Here is a 19,092-nt window from a genome sequence, read left to right on the forward strand (position 1 = left end):
GTGTTTCCTTGATTGATGGGCTGACATGGAAGAGTCAGACGACTTGCAGTGGCGCTGCCTGGGCAGTCATCCTGGGCTAAGAAAGCCAGGGGGAACAAGGGGTTCTCTGAGCCCAAACACTCATCTATTTTCTGATTTTACACCATTTCTACTTTCTCTCCTTATTCTTTTTTGGGATGGGAAATACACATGTTAGAGCTTGGGTGTGCATCTCACATACAAGAACGTTCACTGTTCTATATTTTGATTGGACTTTCCATGAGTTTCAACTGGGGTTTTTTCAGTTGCTCTATTTTCTAGTTTTCAATACTTAAACCCATCAAGTGAGATAATTTCAGATATTGTATCTCAGTGTTAAAATGTCAATTAGATTTGATTCACATTCTCTAATGTCAGTACTTTACATGTCTTCTCTTCTCGTTTATTAAGATGGGCTAATGCCATGTTCAAGTCATTACTTATAAACTCTACTAAAAGAATAATTCATGGTAACACACTATTTTTCTGCTGATTAGTCACATAATCCTGCCTCTCAGCATGCCTAGCTTCTCTTCAATTTCTTGTTGCATGAGAGAAGTGGATTGCTGTGACTGAGAAACAGATGTTCCTCCCTCACCGCAAACTCTTTATGCTGCATGAGGATTTAACTACCACTGCTTTTATTTACTAAAAATCTGCTTGAATGTTGGTTATCATTGATCCATTCTGGTGTTTTTTTTTTTTTCATCTTTTGTGTACCTATGATGTGTGTGTGTCAGAGAGAGAGAGGCTAGAGGGGGACGGACAAGAGAGAACAAGCACACAAGGAGTGTGTGAGTCTAGGTATGACACCCACTGTTCCACAGAGAAAGTAAAGAGACCAACTTGGGTATCAGTCCTGCCTTTCACCTTATTTAAAACAAAGTCTCTTTGTTTCTTTTTTGCTGCTTCTCAAACATGCACACCACCACCACCACTGCTACGCCGCCACCGCCAGGCTTTAGGTGGGTCTGGAAGACTTAAATTCAGGTATACATACGTACACAGCACTTTACCCTCTGAATTATCTGCCCAGTCTTTATTTTTAATCAAAAAGAGTACAGTTGCTCCTTATGTTTTCCAAAGTATATCAACCATTTCAAACGCTAAGAATGGTAATCTGGTTACTTTCTGAAGGTCCATCATAGGTGGTACAAACCAATCCATTTTCCACTCACAGAACTTGTTGGGAATAAATACACATAAATAGCATCACTCTGCATTAAAATAAATAGAGCACATAACTTAAAAGGCAACGTTAGAATACCTTTCCTAACCCTTAGTCCTATTATTTACTCTAGTGTATTTTAAAGGCCTTAGGAAACTACAAGCATACTGTAAAGGCCTTACATGTTGCTAAGATGTCTAAATCTACAATAAAAGCCTTAAATTAAACATGAGAACAGGGACAAAAGTGATTCACAAACAATAAAAAGTGACAATCAACAGTTTAAGATAAGGGAAGAGTAAAGCAACTACCAATAAGAGGTCACGGCAAATCTCTTTTAGTGACTTCAGCAGGTCCTGAAGCTGTGGCTCACACAGTAAGTTGTTAAGGTACAGAACAAGAAGTCAGAATGGGAAGGTAAATTATTCCCTGTATATTATGAAAACACAGCAATAATAAATATGTAAGTTATGAAAATTATTTTTACACATGACCTCATCAGAAATAACTGTGATGAATGAGCCACATTAATTCATATTTACTAATGGAAAAGGTAAAAGGGTTTTCAGAAGCCTTAAAACACAACGAAAAACAATAAACAAACAAAAAAAACCCCACACAGGTAAGATAAGCATTCTAGCAGTCAATGCAAAACATAAAGGAGGGGGTGGATCTATGAAAGAGAGGCTGGAGGATGACCATCAGAATGGCTTTCCAAAAGCAAAACAACCTGGAACAACTTCTAAGGTAAGAGCCAGCAGGGAGTGAAACAGGCAATAAATATACTGAGCTTCCTTGATCTTCAAAATCAGCATTATTAAGAAACTGCATTAAAATAAAACAGAACTACAAATATGGCTGTAGAAGGTGTGTATTAAATGAGTTAATAAAGTTTGCTCCAGAGTTGATTAAGGAAACACATCTAAAATATTAAGGTTATGGGGGAAAAAATTCTAAAATTTCAAAAATAAAATAAAAAAGAACTAAATAAAAGTGATTAAAAATTTAAATGATAAACAGGTATGAGTTACAATGTAAAAGAAAAAAAATCAACACCTTGCTGGTAGAAAGTGAAGACAGAACCAAAATCCCTTTCACAAGCTCCAGCTCAACTCTGTTCTCTTATGGACTACCTAGCTTTAAGGTACTGGATCAAAAGCTAAAAGTCATCCTATTTTCTATGGGCAGAATAAAAAAAGTAAGAAAACCTTATCTTTGCATACATTAATATTTCATTATGTGACAAGTGTTATTTGCTAACTATTCAGAAAGGTGTACCACCTAAATTCCACATCAGTGATCACTGAAAAGACTTCCATAAAAACAATTTTCAAAGTCCGTCAGTAATCTTATGAATAAACTAGCATACCTTAGCAAGTGATTTCACAATAGGATTCTCCATAATTCCCTTGAGAAAAATCAGGTCTATTTCTTCTGCTCCTGTAGATGAGGGCAGCTCCGTAAGGTTTTCTAAAACTTGCTGCATTTCTGATGAGATAAAAGCCAGATAAGAATTAGTGAACACATAAATAAAAGAATACTCAAACTCCAGACCATTATGAATAAGAGAATAAGAGTGTAAATAAAAAAATTAACAAAACTCTTCTGAAAAATCCATTTAAGAAAATAAATTGTTTCACATTAATTACTGTCTCATGAACTGGATGAATGTTTATATACAGTTTTGATTTTATAAGACTACACTTAATACACACAAAACTCATTTGCTTTTTTTCTCAAATTTGAAGATACTAAAAAGAGAAAATAAAAATTTGAAGACTTATACAAAGTATAGAGATAAAATAACACACACACACACAAATTCCCATAAGTCCAAATCAGATCACTGGTAAATTCCACCAAACATCTAAAAACATAATTAAAACTAAAACTTGACAAATTTTTCAAATAATATAAGCACTTTCTTCTTTGTATGGAAGTGGGAGATGAGGGAATTGAGAGAGGTGTTCATTATATAGCTCTAGATGGCCTGGAACTCAAGAAATCCACCTCCCTCTGCATCACTATGCTAGGCAAAAACACTTTTGCCAATTTATTCTGTGAAATCAGATACTTTGGTTCCAAGCCTAGACAAATGTAACTCTTAAGAAAATTACAGCTAATATCCCTTAGAAATAGACATCTACAAATAAAACACTAGCTATGTAAACTAGAAACATATAGAAAGGATTATACATAAATGCCAAATATAAATTATCCCAGGAATGAAACATGAAAGCCAATCAATATTCTAGAACAGAACCCAAGGACATTTCAAACAGATACACAAGAAAGTGTTTGACAAAATCTAAAACATCGCATGTGAAAACAAAATACTTCCAAATCCCTCTCTTCCTCCTAAAAGCATTAACAAAGCTTATAAAATAAATTCCTCACCCAGCTAAGGCTGGACATTAATAAAGAATAATAAGTTTCTATGTATTTATTTGGGAGCTGGGTGGCAGGCCCCAAAGAGCAATAAGTAATAAAAATATCTACACTTTCCCACTCCCTAGCAGGACCTATTTCAGATTTGTTAATCATCTCTCCTAATCAGATCTGTAAACAGGTTTTTGTTTTGTTTGGGGAGACTTGTTACTCAAGCCTTTTTTCCTTGCTATTTTCTAACTTTTTTTCGACCTGGAACTCACTATGTAGACCAGGCTGGCCTCAAACTCACAGAGATCCACCTAGGTCTAGGTAGAAAAATAAAGGAGACTACACACCTTCGACCATTTTTAAGGTCTGCATACATTGCTACTGCTTTTGATCATATGGAATATTAAAACACTAATAAAAGTACCAATCTCCCAGATTTTAAAGGGGGAATCCCCGTCTCCCCATTTGGAAGCTCAAATTTTATTTATTTATTTTTATTTATTATTCCTTTTATTTTTGAGATCATAATTACATCTTGATAGTATAAAAGCTATCAATCATCCTTAACTTTTACTTACCCTGTGCTTTCTTTTTTCTCTCCCTTTTCCTCATTTCTTTTCTTTCTGAGTCAAGGTCTTACTACGAAGTCCTGACTGGCCTTAAACTCACTATGCAGATCTGAATGGTCTTGACTTTTGTTTCTGCTCCCTGAGTACAGAAATACAGACCTGTGACACCAGCTTAGCTTTTAACTTGATGAAATTTTTAAACAAAAGATATAAATATAATTTAATTTTTTTTAAAAAAAAATATGAGACATGGTTTCTCTGTGTAGCGCTGGCTGTCCTGGAACTCACTCTGTAGACCAGACTGGCCTCAAAACTCAAAGAGATCCACCTGCTTCTGCTTCCCAAGTACTGGGATCAAGTATGTGTGTGACCATGGCCAGCTACTTGATGAATTTCTAATAAAAGTGTAATACATACCTCTTTTCAGCTACATTCTAAAGACACACAAACAGATAAAGAGGAAGTGTGAGAACAATTAACAAAGGGTAACAACGAACTGACCCCAACTGACAGGGATTCTGTCCTTTCTCTCCAGTATTACAGACAACAGAATCTGAACTGTTTCTTACAGATGTGTCCTGTGCTATTTTACGGTTCTGAACAGAAACAGGGGTGGGTTTTGTTTTATCATCGTTTTAGTCCTCTCATGCCCAAACTTCCAATAAAGTACTTTCATGTTTTAAAACAAAACAAACTCTAACAGAAGAGAGAGAACACTCCAAAGTAAAGTATGAATTAAACCAGACATAGTTAACAACAGGAGAACGCTAGTGTATGCAAGTGCTTCCTGTATGAAATAAGCTCTGCTATGGGGGAGCCTTGAGAAGTTGGGCCAGACACCAGCAAAGCAAGGAGGTGTCCCCAGTTTATTCAGATTTCAGGCAGAAAGGAAAGTCTCAGAGTTCAGAAGAAGCTATCTGAACATTCTAATCCTTCATAATCCCTGAAGGAGGTATCTCTTATTCAGGTGTAGAAAATAAAACTTTTATCTGAATGAGAGAAAAGTTAGTACTTAATCTAGTCCTCCAGTCTCAAATAAGAACAAATCAAGAACTAGCATTGAGGAAATCCACATCGATGAACAAGAGGCACCAAATTCAACAAACATAAGCTCTAAACTCCAAAGAGCCACTGAGATGGGGTGGGGGATGGGTAGCAGTGGGGGAGGAAATGGAAAAAGACAGGGAGCTGGGGCCCTAATCAAAAATGCAACAAAATAAAGCTGAGGGAAAGTCTTAAAAAGAGCAAAGGGGTTGCAAATGTAGCTCAGGAGTAGAGTGCTTGTCAAGAGGCATTTATGGCATGGGTTTGATTCCTACCAAAAGAAGGAGGAGAAAACAGAAGGGAAGGGTAGAGGGAAGGAGACAGAAAATATAAGAAAACAGAAAACCACTGTGAATCAAGTAAAAGCTTTCAATGGGACAAAGGGGTCTGAAGGGAGGGCCAACGGGTGAAGGACTGGGAGGGCAAAAAATAATCAATAGATGTTAAAAAGAAAAACAACAACAAAAAATTCTTTAAAAGAAAAACAGCTGGGCAGTAGTGGTGCATGCAAGCCTTTAATCCCAGCACTTGGGAGGCAGAGGGACAACTAGGGTTGTTGCACAGAGAGAATCCCTGTCAAAGAAAGAAAGGAAGGAAGGAAAGGAGGAAGGAAGGGAGGAGAAAAAAACACGGAAACACTTTGAATGTCACAAAAATGGAAAATCAGAAGTGCAAAGGGTGAGTGAATAAAAGGAGAAATAGAAATCAGGAAATCAGTCAGTTACATCACAATTAAAAAAATACTAATAAATAGCTATTTCATTATAGATTTTCTGAGTGACTATAAATCAAATCAACAGAGAAAATCAGTACTTTCCCTAAATAGTAGTAGCAGCCATTTAAAGGTAAAATAAGATGTTCAGAAATGATTAAATCATAAAAGTATATTATATATGTCATTTCAAATATATTGAAGGCAATTTCTATAGTAAGAATCACTAACATAAAAAGGTGCCAATTCTTTAGAAAAGAATGAAACATAATAAAAATCCAATAGGATTTTTAACTTAAAAAATTTACCTGAAATAGAAAGCACGGAAAAGAAGCTAATACATCTTTAGAAGCATAAATATATGGGGTTCCCTGAGCTGTCAACCACAAAACACTAGGAAGTGTACAGCCCTGTCACAGCAATATTTAAATTAAGTACCCAAATGAAATTCAGCACACACACAAAAAGACAGAACATAGTAGATTGATTACTTAGCTTTATCACTGTGTCTATTCCCTTCAAAATTCCCTCTAGAATACCAGCAAATTATTAATAAGAGTCCAAAAAAAAGATGAAGAAGAATGGCTGAGGAGAAAACATCAGGCCCACATAAATATAAGCTTGAAACTGGTAGAAGCAGAAAACTCAGACAAAGGAACAAGCCAATGATGCCTCCTCTGGCATTATTTCTAGAATCTACACACTCTTTCTCCTCTGCCTGGCAATGAGTCTTAGCTGTAATAGCATCCTGCCCAGACTGTCCCTGCATTCCGCCTATAACTGTTAGCTTCCCCTCACTGTTACAAACACTTGAGACAAGCGACTTCACAGAGAAAACAGCTATTCGGCTCACAGTTTTCATACCGGACCATTGCCCCACTGCTTTGGGACTGTAATGGCATACCAGAGCAGAAGCCTACTGCAGTGCAGAGCTGTTTACCTCAAAGCCAGGACAAGAGAGAAAGGGACCAAGGTATCAGAACTCCTTTTGAGGGCATGCCCTCAATAAAAATCTCCCATGAGGCCCTACTTCTTAAAGGTTTTGCCACCACCCAATAGCACCATGGGGTGGGAACTTTTGGGGGGTATTCCAGATCCAAACCATGGCAATGGCCCAAAAGGAAGTAATTAAAATGTAAATTTTAAGGCTTTTAAGCCTTTTAATACATTGCTGGATTCAAGCTACACCAACCTTTGTAGCCGTGACACAAAATCTTCTGTTTGCCACCGTTTATAGACAACCGCCTTTGCACAGCTAATTCACACACCTTTCAGAAGCAAAATTTCAACCTCACTGGTTGCTCCAATTAGAATTTTCCTTAATATACATATATTCATAGTACTCTGCAATTCTGACAAACCCATATAATTATATGTGATTTTGTTCAAAGCACAGTTTCTTGTAAAATTCTGAGAAATGCAGAAACCCTACCTGTCTTGTTCCTATCTGAATCCCAAAGAACTAAGATGCAGTTTAGTACATTAAAAGTTCTCAATGATGCATTTTCAGTCATAAAAATGGAGCATTTCAATGCATCTTAACAACCATTTTCCAAACTATGTATTTAATCCCATGAATTATTTCATAAGGTATGACACAAGTGGTGTGTTTAACTGTTTGTATTACTGAAGTGGAATAGTGAACAGTAATATTTTCTACTGTTATACTTCCAAGCATTCTAGAACACCATGTAAAGCAATTTTAATAAAGTGAATAATACTTAACTACCTATATTCTTTGCTACAAGTTTCACAACAGCACTTTACAAAAGTGTTTCTACTCAGTTTAGAACTGTAAGTAATCAAGTGAACTACTCTAAGTATTCAGTTAGGACTAGATTACTATTTAATATTTAAAATACTTTTGTTACCACATTTGACACAATGTTCACACTCATCTAATTTAAGAAACTGAATTTCCCAAATGAAAATATGATAACTTAGGTATTAAATCAAGATGTTAAAATTATTTATATTTTAAACATAAAACAATCACATACCTGATACCTGCTGCTTAATTTACAATCACTATATATTTGGAAAAATGTTAAGAAAGTACCAAAAGTCATTTAGATAATTATCCTGTGCTTGTAACAGAGCAGCAAAATTTTTATGAAATACAATTTCAAGAAAAGGCATAACAAAAGAATCCAGTGAAATAGGGATGTTTCCTTAAGATCAGATTTTGAAAAAGTACTGATCATTGTTGGGGGCGAGGTAGGGCCAAAGGTCCTGTGTGTGTGTAACAAGGTATGCTATGCTTTGGTTCTCTGCAGGGTCATTAATGGCAAGGCCAGCAATGGTCTGCCATCAGAGCTCCAGGGGGCCTGAGGCCAAGGCCTTGAACTTGATATTTTTCCTGTAAAGATGTGGTCAAATGTTCCAGACACTGAGCTATGAAATGTTTTGCCTACTAGAGGGACTCAGGCTCCCGAAATTCTGCCGTCTGATGTTCTTTGCTGATTTGTCTTCTGCTTTCCCAGTTGAAAGGTATATAAGAAGCTATCATACTAATAAACTGGCTGGCTGGGGGCAGCAGCCCTTGTAGCCCCCCTGACCTCAGCTCATTCCCTAAAAGAAAAACATTTCATAAAATGACAATATACTGTCAAGATTGGGATTCTCATTTAGTTATATTGAGGCAAAGAAGAAAACAACAAATTTAAACGTGCACAGTATAGTTCACCCTTTACTCAGCACTTTCTACACAGCTGGATGAAGAAAAAGAGACACCATTTCTCCTCTAAAAATTCAACTTAGAGAAATATGTGTGTGACAGGCAGGAATTTAAGCGAACAGTACTTCAGAATGGCTAAGAGCCTCTACTCTGCCACTTGACTAGCCCTGAAAACTTGGGTAGGCAACTTAGCCTTCCCAAGCCAGTTTCTTTTATCTGTTAAGTAGGCAGTGCCGGAAGGTTGCCAAGCTAAATGAAACATGAAAACGCTCCAAGGGTACCTTATGGTACTTGTAAAACCAGTGTCAGGGAGGCAGAGACAGGAGCATTTCTGGGGCTTGCCGGCCAGTTAGCCCAGCCTATTTTACAAATTGTGTAATTCACAGTTCACTGAAAGATTCCATCACACAAACAGGTGGATGGTTCCTCAGGAATGACTCCTGAGTGAACTTTGCCCTCTAGATATGTATTGTTCTCACATCCACCGGGGGAAAAAAAAAAGAAAAAAGAAAAAACTAATCTGAAGCATAGTAATTTACTTACAAGGTTTCTGCAACTTTATAAAGAAAATCATCTTTTTTTTTTTATTTTAAGCATCCCTTTGCTGCTGACTAATTCAGAAAGAGCACACTGCCATGTTTTTAATGGACCTATCAATGCTCCCATCATAAACCAATTACCTTGTAACAGAGACTAGTGTAACTTTCTGGCACTTCTTTTTAAACACATAGTTTCATGAAGTCTAGGTTGACCTTGAATTTCTGAGCTTCCTGCCTCCACCTGAAATTCTGAGACTGCATACAAATGCCACCAACCCTAGCTTCAATCTCAGTTCTTAGACACAATTTCCAGGACTTGTTTGTCCTCTCAAACAAAAAGAAGTAGATTTTATAAGAAGAATTATTAAATCAGTAAGTCCTAGCCAGACACAATGACACATGTCAGTAATTCTAGCACTTGGAAGGCTAAGTTAAGAAAATCCTGAGGTCAGCATAGGCGATATGGTGATCTCTACGCCAGCCTCTGTTACTTAGTACAATGCTGCAGCAGAAACATCACCACCACCCACCATCACCCTGCCTATGACAAACAGCACACAAACAATGAAATGTTCCATTCTGAATGACTAAAAGCATTAAAGTGTGAAATTAGGAGCCTAAAATGTAAAGATAGAATTTAAATTCACTTTGAATACCTTCAAGTTTTCTGCTATCTACTATAAATATTTTGTTCTTAAAGAAAAATTCACTTTTCCCTAAAGAGAGACAAAGATGAGGTAATCACACAAAGTCTCCACAGTATAAATCTCACGGCTGTCAACAAGCTTCCTGGTTCGACAGAATCATCAAGCTGTTCCGTTTAATTTCTTACTAACTTGGTTTTGTGTGTGAAGATCCTGACATATTTTCACAGACTTCTTCCTGAATGTACGTGCCTTGCTCTACTGTGAAAAGGAATTCTTAAAATTTTAGTTTGGATTAACCTTGTATGCAGCAATCTTAATTCTTTTACTGGCATTAACAGTTTGTCGAGATTGAGTTGGATTTTCTGCACATACTAGGATGTAATAGTTAACATCTACAAGCAAAAACAACTAAGTAACTTTGTGGAAAAATCTGAATTGGGGATTTACTTTCTCTTCAAGACACTAGAATAATTTTCTTCCTTATAATAGTTTAACAAATTTGTATTCATTTAGGGAATTCATTAAATTTTATTGGCATAAAACTTTTTTCATTATCTATAAATAAAATCTTGTAGATCAACCGAGTGTGGAAATATCTATATATCACCATTTATAATTTTCATCACTTAACTATTCTGGTCAGATTTACCAATATTGTTTATCTTAGCAATCATTTTTCGTCATAGACAGATATGGTCAATCACTATTCTTTATATAAGAACATGATAGGTCATTAACTGTAGCAAAAATGAAGAATATTCACAATTAAGTGGATAAAGATTATAAAAAACCTCATGTGAGTTCAAGTCAATTTTGCCAGCGATAAGTTATGAAAAGCTGTTTTAAGTGGCTTTTTGAAACTGTGGACTGCTGCTCTTTCAGGTACTTCTCTAAATCTATCCACCACCACATCTGTTTCTATATGTGTATCTTCCATACCTGAGGTACAGCATCACTGCATACTTGCCTATGTCCTCCAGGTCTGAAGTAGCAACACATACACTTCATCTTCAGTAAGATTTACTGTATACGTATGAGTGTGTTTCCTGAGCCTATGTATATGTACCACGTGAATGCCTGCTGTCTGCGAGGTCAGAAGACAGCCTCAGATCCTTGGATTTGAGAGCTATGGACGGTTATGAGCCACCACTTATTTATTTATTGTTTACTTAGAAGTGCTGGGAACTCATTCCTGTGTAAGGGCAATGAGTGCTCTTAACCACTGGGCCAGCCATCTCTTCAACCTCCTATATGTCACTTTTATAGAGCTGTTTAAGAGTTTAATTGGTATATATAAAGAAATAATACCTTTATGTATAGATTATCTAACACACTAATTTATTTATATGAAACATTTAGGTTATTTCCAACTATTTTTGCTATTATGATTATTGTATAGTTTTATGGGTATGTCTATAGCTTAAATTTCTGGACATGGAATTTCTCTATCAGTGACTATTTTTATCAATATAGTTATAAATTGGCATTTCAAGAAGTAATACTAATTTACAATAAACTTTTGTAGTCATTTATTTTTTAAAGTTCTTTGAAATTTAAGTGTAACTACATATAAAAAGTATATACTCTGATATATATGTATATCTGCAATACTATAAGCATTAAGATAATAAAAAAATTCATCTCTTTCAGAAGAACCAGAAGTACCCCTTTGTGATCCTTCTTGCCCATGACCCTTTTACATCTCTTTCCCCACTGTATAAAGCATCCACTGCTCTATACTATAAACAAGTTTGCTGACTTTAGAATTCTGATAAATTCCAGCACTCAACAATGAATGTTCCCCACCAACTGTAAGGATTCAAAGCCTACCATATCTCTAATAAGATTTACCTAATGACTACGTTGTTTTTATCTAAGAAGACCTATCAAATGATTTTGATCTTCTAGCCCCTCACTTATTATTGCTCAGCTCATCTACTCAGTATTCCACATGCTTTCTTAAAGTCCCTGGCTACTAATGTGCATCTGATGACATTCCTGTGCCTCTCCAGTGGTTCTGTTTCATAAAGGTGGTTAATACGTCACATAGTACACAGTTAGTTATGAATGTCATCCTGTATAATGTCTCTTTTCATTTTTTTCTTCCTTCTCTCCTTCCTTTTTTTTCTTGTGTGTGTGTGGGGGGGGGGGGAGAGTAGAGCTGATTTTTGTCTTAAACAGTCTCTTTTAACCTTTCTTGTAACCTGAAAATCTACCCAAGGACGGTCTTCCTCCACAGCTGACTCCTAAGTCTCTGTCTGCATGCTGAGAGCACAGGTGTATGCCACCGTGCCCAGCTCCTCCTTTTTCATTCCTAGTGCTCAGGAACTCAGTGTTTTACTTTGCCAAGACTCAAAAATCTCTTTTGGGACTCAAGACAAGCAATTGTGAGCCTCTATAAAAAAAAATTCCCATTCAAAAAATGGAGAATGGGAGTAGAGCTAGGAATAATCAGACCAAAGCAAGACTAAAGCCCAGCAGAAAAACTCTTCCTATAACCTATGTCCAGCATCATACACGAGCTCTAAGGGATGTGAGAAGCCCTGCCTCTATGCTTGCAGTCCACACTGCCTCTCTTCTGGGCTGGTACCACTTGTGACATGAGGCATGTATCAGAAGGTCCATATTTCAGCATCTCGAATGTCTTGAGAATTCCACTGCAGTTTAAGACCTCATCTCCACAACTTCACATACTGCCCTCTCGGGCTGCCTGCAGAATTCCAACTCTCCTACACACTGCCTGGCCTCCCAGATCTTCCTTTGAAATCTGGATGAAATCCTCCTGGAACTCCTGCAGTCTGCACAAAGTACAAACCTAGAATCATGTGGCAGACAGTGTCAAGGTCTACTGTCAGCCTATGCAGTAGCTGGGCAGCTAAGTCCACGAAAGCACTTCCTTTCCCAGGTGACTCTGTCCAAGCCAGAGTAGTTAGAGCTTTCTTCTCAGCTTTTGGAACCTTTACACCTTACTCACTTAAGGGATAGAATCTGGTCAACTGCTGAGAAACATCTAGGCTTGTTTCAAACATTGTTCAATTTCTTAACTTCTTTTAATCGCTTCAGAAATGATGACTACTTAGCCCCAACTTTACACTGGCTTTTCTGTCAAACCTGAAAGGCATTCAGGTCTTTGAGCCTGCTTTAATTCTCACCATAAGCTTGGCGAGAGAAACCAGAAATCACAGGCAGCATCACAGACTGCTACATTGTCCTGAAAATTTCTCAAGTTTTAATTAGTCTATTAGTCACTTTTAAATCCATCCTCAATCAAAATCCTAGAGCATGGATAAATACAAACAAATTATTTGTTTCAGCAAGTAACATGAATGGGTTCTAGTCCAGGTCTTGGTAGTGTCCTCCTTACCACAATCTTATAGGTCAGCCTTTCTGATCTGTGTTGTTATCTGCACTCTGGCTTCTGAGTTTCACCCAGAATTGCCTGCTATATCCAGATTATACAGCATTCTAGACTATCTCTAAACTCTGCATTCCTCCCATAAAACAATTCTAAAGGAATAAGAACTTTATTGACACTAACAACCGAAATTCTCCAGTACTAATTTCCTGTGTGTACCTTCAGAAACTTAGCTGCGACTAAAGGAGGGAATGGTTTCTGGAAGGGATCACTGATTTGGTCTTGCAGTTTCAGAGTGTCCAGTTAGTCTGTGGACCTCACTCCTTTGCCTTGAAGTAAGGCTCACCATTAAGGCAGCAGGAACACATGGAGGTGTCTGTTCATCTCATAGCGGAAAGAATGCAGAGACACTCAAAGGATTAAAGATGAGGCATATCCTTCAAAGACACGCTCTCCAGTTACCTATTTCTTCCAACCATACCCTACCCTTCTAAAGAATCCAGCACCTCCCAAAATAGTGCCTCCAAATAGGGATCATAGCTTCAACACAGGAGCCTGAAAGAAATAGTCTATATTAAAATCCTTCCCTGCTTTTCTTTTTCATTTTTTAATACAATCTTTTCTCATTTTACATAGCTATCCCTGTTCCCATTCCCTCCCCTCCTATTGCCCCACCCTTCCCCTCACCCCACCCCCATCCATCCATTCCTCAGAAAGAGTAAGGTTTCTCATGGGAAGTCAAAAAAGCCTGACACTTCATTTTGAGGCAAGATCAAGGCTCTCTCCCCTTTATCTAGGCTGAGCAAGGTATTCTTCCAAAAAGAATGTGCTCCTATACACCAGTTCAAGCACTAGGAATAAATCCTGGTCCCCACTGCCAGTGGCCCCACAGACTGCCCAAGTCTCACAACTGTTCCCCACATTAAGTGGGCCTATCAAAAAATGGAGTACAGATCTAAACAGAAAATTCTCAACAGAAAAATTGCAAATAGCCAAAAGACACTTAAGGAATTTTGCTCAACATCCTTAACCATTAGGGAAATGCAAATCAAAGCAACTCTGAGATACCATCTTACACTAGTGAGAATGGCTACTAAGATCAAAAACACGAACGAAAGTTTATGCTGGAGAGGATGTGAGTTGAAGTGAACCCTCCTGCATTGCTGGTGGGAGTGCAAACTGCTACAGCCACTTTGGAAATCAGTGTGGTGGTTTCTCAAAAAATTGGGAATCAATCTACCTCAAGACCCAGCAATACTACTCTTGGGCATATACCCAAAGGATGCACACTCATACCACAAGGACATTAGCTCAATTGTGTTCATAGTAGCATTATTTGTAACAGGCAGAACCTGGAAACAACTTAGATGTCCCTCAAACGAAGAATGGATAAAGAAAATGTGGTATATTTACACAATGGAATACTACTCAGTGGTAAAAAACAAATAAAAACAACAACAAAAAATCTTGAAATTTGAGTACAATCAGATAGAACTAGGAAAAACCACCCTGAGTGAGGTAACCCAGACCCAGAGAGACAAACAAGGTATACACTCACTCATAAGTGGATATTAGATGCTAAGTAAACAATCCCAGAGAAGCTAAGTAACAAGGGGGGAGGAGAGGTGGGGGTGGATGGAGAGAAGAGAAGGGGAGGGAGGAGAATCTTCCTTGCTTTTCAAATCAGAGCTTAAGCATTTTCTTCAGGCATGATTTTGAGCTGCTCTGAGCTCGGGGAAGGAATGCCAATCCCACTTCCCCACAAAGGTAAACAGGTCAAGGCAGCACTGACTGAGTGCCACCTTCCAGTTACCTTCTCCATCTGCAAACTTCCTATACAGAGTCTGCAAACAGTTGTGCCATGGATTCTGTCCTGGTTTATAGGCACTCACTGTGTAAAAGACAGGGTCTGCTGTGCTTCTTTTTATCTTAAAAGAACCCCTTGTGAGTTCCTTAACCAAAACACTGTGGAAACCTGTAAGGGTTTAGTGTGACAATTCTTCAAATACTTTCTCTAGCCTCTTTTCTCCCCTCTCACTGGAATTTTCATCCCAAGACATACTGGAATGTTACACACTGCCCTGCCAGCTTCTGAAGTTCTTTCCATTATCCTTAAACTCATCCCCTCTCTATGGGAATAAAGGCATTTTATTGATCTTCAGATTCATTGTTTCCCCACATCTGCTACTGAACCTTTTTCCAATCTAAACTTTGCATTTGGTTCTTCTAGTCTCTCTGTTGGCTTTCTTTACATTCTTTCAATATATTAAAACAGCCAACTTAATACATGTATCAGTCTCTCTGTTGGCTTTCTTTACATTCTTTCAATATATTAAAACAGCCAACTTAATACATGTATCAGACCTAACATCATGCCCAGTTAATCCCTATTGACTGCTTTACTGATTATAACTTACATTATTTTAAGCTTTTTCATTGTTTGTTTTGCACTCATCATGGCTGTTTTGTTGGAGCACCACTCTTAATATATCTCAGTAACTGGGGTTTAGTTTGTTTTTCCAGTAATCTGTCTTAACCTGCCAAAATCTGTCCCCTTCAATGGCACACAGGCAGGACATCTCAGTCCAGTTTAGCCTGGCTCCCTTGCGGTTGTGCAGAGGTCTTTGCAGCTTAATGAGCAGCCAGTGACTTGGGCAAAGGTTGTGCTCACACACCTTGTACCTGTCGGTCTGTGTGTATAAGGGCTTGGAAATCCAAGTCCCTTAGCTGTTCTTTTTTTGTCAGACTCTCTTGGGTCTCCAAGCACAGAAAGCATACTTCAGCTCTCCTCTCTAGAATTTATCATTAAGTTTCTGGTTTTGAGCTCACAAAAACCAAATGTATAACCTTAAGCTAACAAAGCAGCATGTTTTTTCTGTTATCTCCCAGTAAATTCACCACTTTCAACAGTGAAGTAATAGGGTGATATTTTTTGTTGTTGTTGTTGTTGTTCCTTATAGCTCCATCCCAGCCTGCAACAAGCCACCCCAACTTACAAATAACAGAGCTGATTATCTTAGTTCTCGTTCCTTTACCAAAATACCCTGTCCTGCCAATTCATTCACCTCCTCATAAGGGCCATGCGAAGGGTTCTACTCTTGTGGACTAATCTAAACCCAATCAACTTTCAATTGGACCCACTTACCAATGCCATCCCACAGAGGACTAGGATTTCAACCTAAGAATTTGAGGACACAAACGTTCTACCCAAGGAAGAATGAGCAGTCCTCAGCAGCTCACCTAGGTGGGGAAGAGCCCGAGGTTAAAAAAAAAAGTCACAAATTCACCTGTTTTTTTTTTTTTTAGATAAAAATCCATCTGTTTTAAAGAATAAATGTTCCTCGATTTTTTAACTGCTTTTGGTCAATTTCCAGTATCTTTAAATGACCATTTTTGACATTTTTAAATATATATGTTTGCAAAGGGAAACTCCAACCTTTTCATGCCAGGATTACCAGAATCTGAGTGCTGTTTCTTCTCATGACAGAGTTTCAAAGTTTTAATTTTCCTGATCCTTCATAGAAACAATTTTATTTGCAAGTAAAAGATACCACCATGTTATAGCTAATATTTCTTCTCAAGAAGTAACACATCAGGAGTTCATTATGGCATCACTTAAAAACACGGAAGAACCTAAAATCAATGTCAATGATCTCAACATTGGGAAGGGTAAAATAAATGTTACTAAAGTGTATGAAGAATTGGATAGGCTTATGAAAATTTCTCCAAGATATATTTTCTGTAAAGCTAGATATTACTAATATAACATTACATTTTGTATGTTTACATTCGTGAAAGATTAAGCATAGAGCCAGGCCTATGATAAAGACCTGCAGTTCTAGCTATTCAGGAGTCTGAAACAGGGGAATCACAAGTTCAAGGACAGTGTGCACAACTTAATGATACTTTGTTCCAGCATAAAAAACGAAAAAATGGTTAAGGATATAAGCAAGCACTTGCTTGCTATGTATGAAGCCCCAGGTGCCATGCTTCCCTCTCTAGCACTGTGCACACACACACACATGCATGCATAAAAAAGAAAGAGAGAAATGAATCAAAGTTTAGGTTTTTTAGAGATACACACATAAATGCACAGGTATACATCTAGAAAGATATGAGATAAAATATAATAAGATCTACTTCTGAGAAAGGAGCAGAGACAGTCACAGTTAAAAAGCTCTTGGTTTTACCTTGTAATACCTTAAAGTGCTTACACAATTACTGTATTTATGCATACCTGTGCAACAAAACAGTAACTTAACAAAGGGTCTGTCTAACCTATGCACCGCTTCATGAAGAGTCAATAATATCAGGAGCTGTGTACAGATTCAAAAAAATTAAAAAGAACACCTTATTGGGGAGAGGAAGAGAGACAGACAGACAGACAGACAGACAGACAGACAGAGAAAGAGAGAGAGAATATATGAGAATATGACAAACCTAGCTAGGCATGGTAGCTCATACCTGCTATCTCAGTTCTAGAAGGCTGAAGAAGGAGGATTGTTTTGGATTCCAGGCTGGCCTGGCCTAAAGAGGAAGACTTTTGTCTCAAAAACAAAAAATACACCAAACCAAACTAATCAAACAAACAAACATCTCCCACCTCAAAATAATCTAAAACTGCTAAACAACCTAAAACTATTTGGCAACATTTCTAAGGCCAGATTTTTCTCTCTGGAATTAATCTCCTTATTCATCCCTTAAGATATTCTATAAGAATTAATTTGCACTTTTAATCATCAGTTACTTTCCTTTTTTTTTATTATTTACTTATTTATTTATTTATACATCAGTTACTTTCTTACTAAGCCATTTTAGTCTGTCACATTAAATAATGTCTTTAAATAACTCTAATAGATGTCCTTAAGTTATAAAACTTCTTTAAGGCTTACTGTTTAATTTTAAATCATTAACAATCACTCCTTTTATCTTGCAAACAAGAAAATTTCTGACAAATAATATTTTACCTTAACCACAATCTTTTCAGATACCCAAAATAAAATAGACTTCAGGACACTATGGAAATAAAATAAAAATAAATACTATCAGGTCAGAGGACTTGTTCTGATTCTTCTTAAATGCTCTACAACTCTCTCACAATTGAAAAATAATCAAATAGATAATATTTTCTTTTCATAGTAATTAAGGAAGATTTACTACTATTGCTAATATAAACACACACCTACAGGTGGTAAGTTATTAATCAAAGGCATCAGGTGACATCAGCAGTAGAAGCCTTTACTGTCTCCTATTCTTTTAACTGTTCCATGATTGAGTCATGCTTATAAGCAGCAACCCCCTGTGTGATTCTTCCATGAAGTAATCTCAGCTTTTTTCCCTTAATAGGAAGAAGGAAAATGTCCAGAAGGCTAGAAGGACAGTAAAGACATTTTGCAACAGACAGGTCAAGGGGATAAACACCTGAGGACTCATAAATAAATAAATAAATAAATAAATGAATAAATCAATCTTGAGGCAATGTATTTGGCTACTCAACATAGAACTAGTATGAGAAAACACAGCTTCAGTCCAACACCTGCACTAAGCCATGTGGTTTACTATTAGTACTGAGGGAGCCAAGGCACCAACTATCTCTCGTTTCCATTGTTATGCTGACTCAGACAAGGAAATGAAGGGATCAGAAATCCTGGGGAACTTGGAAATGGTTGCAAGGTTTACTAAGGTATAAAACTCACACAGAATAACATTTATGACACAAGAGAGTACTTGTGGGTTGATGAAAAAAGAGACCATTTAGAAACTACTTGTACTCAGTAGGGTTGAAGAGATGCTGGCTGACAGATCAACAGTGAGTATGATTTAGCATTCCCTCTCATTGTCTCCCAGAACTGTGAAAGTTAACTACACAATCACTGTCAATGGGTATTTTCCTTCCAATAAACTGTGAAGCGGAATATGAAAGAAAAAAACTATTAAATACAAATTGTTTCCTTTCTTTCAAACTGCTTGGCTTACATTCTTGC

General features: G+C 37.2%; 1 protein-coding gene across 3 annotated transcripts in view; it reads right to left on the reverse strand.

Moving 5' to 3' along the window:
- Pals2 (protein associated with LIN7 2, MAGUK p55 family member) overlaps positions 1-19,092 on the reverse strand; it is a 97,328-nt gene that overhangs the window by 49,420 nt on the left and 28,816 nt on the right. For all 3 annotated transcript variants that reach the window (XM_085691085.2, XM_085691081.2, XM_085691082.2), the window contains one exon: positions 2,556-2,674. In XM_085691085.2, coding sequence (XP_085547211.1) covers positions 2,556-2,672 — 117 coding nt within the window. In that variant the 5' untranslated portion in view covers positions 2,673-2,674. Of the gene's footprint in view, positions 1-2,555; positions 2,675-19,092 lie in introns of those variants that run through there.

This window comes from Myodes glareolus, chromosome 6 (genome assembly GCF_982192425.1).
Source record: "Myodes glareolus chromosome 6, mMyoGla1.1, whole genome shotgun sequence".
NCBI lineage: Eukaryota > Metazoa > Chordata > Mammalia > Rodentia > Cricetidae > Myodes > Myodes glareolus.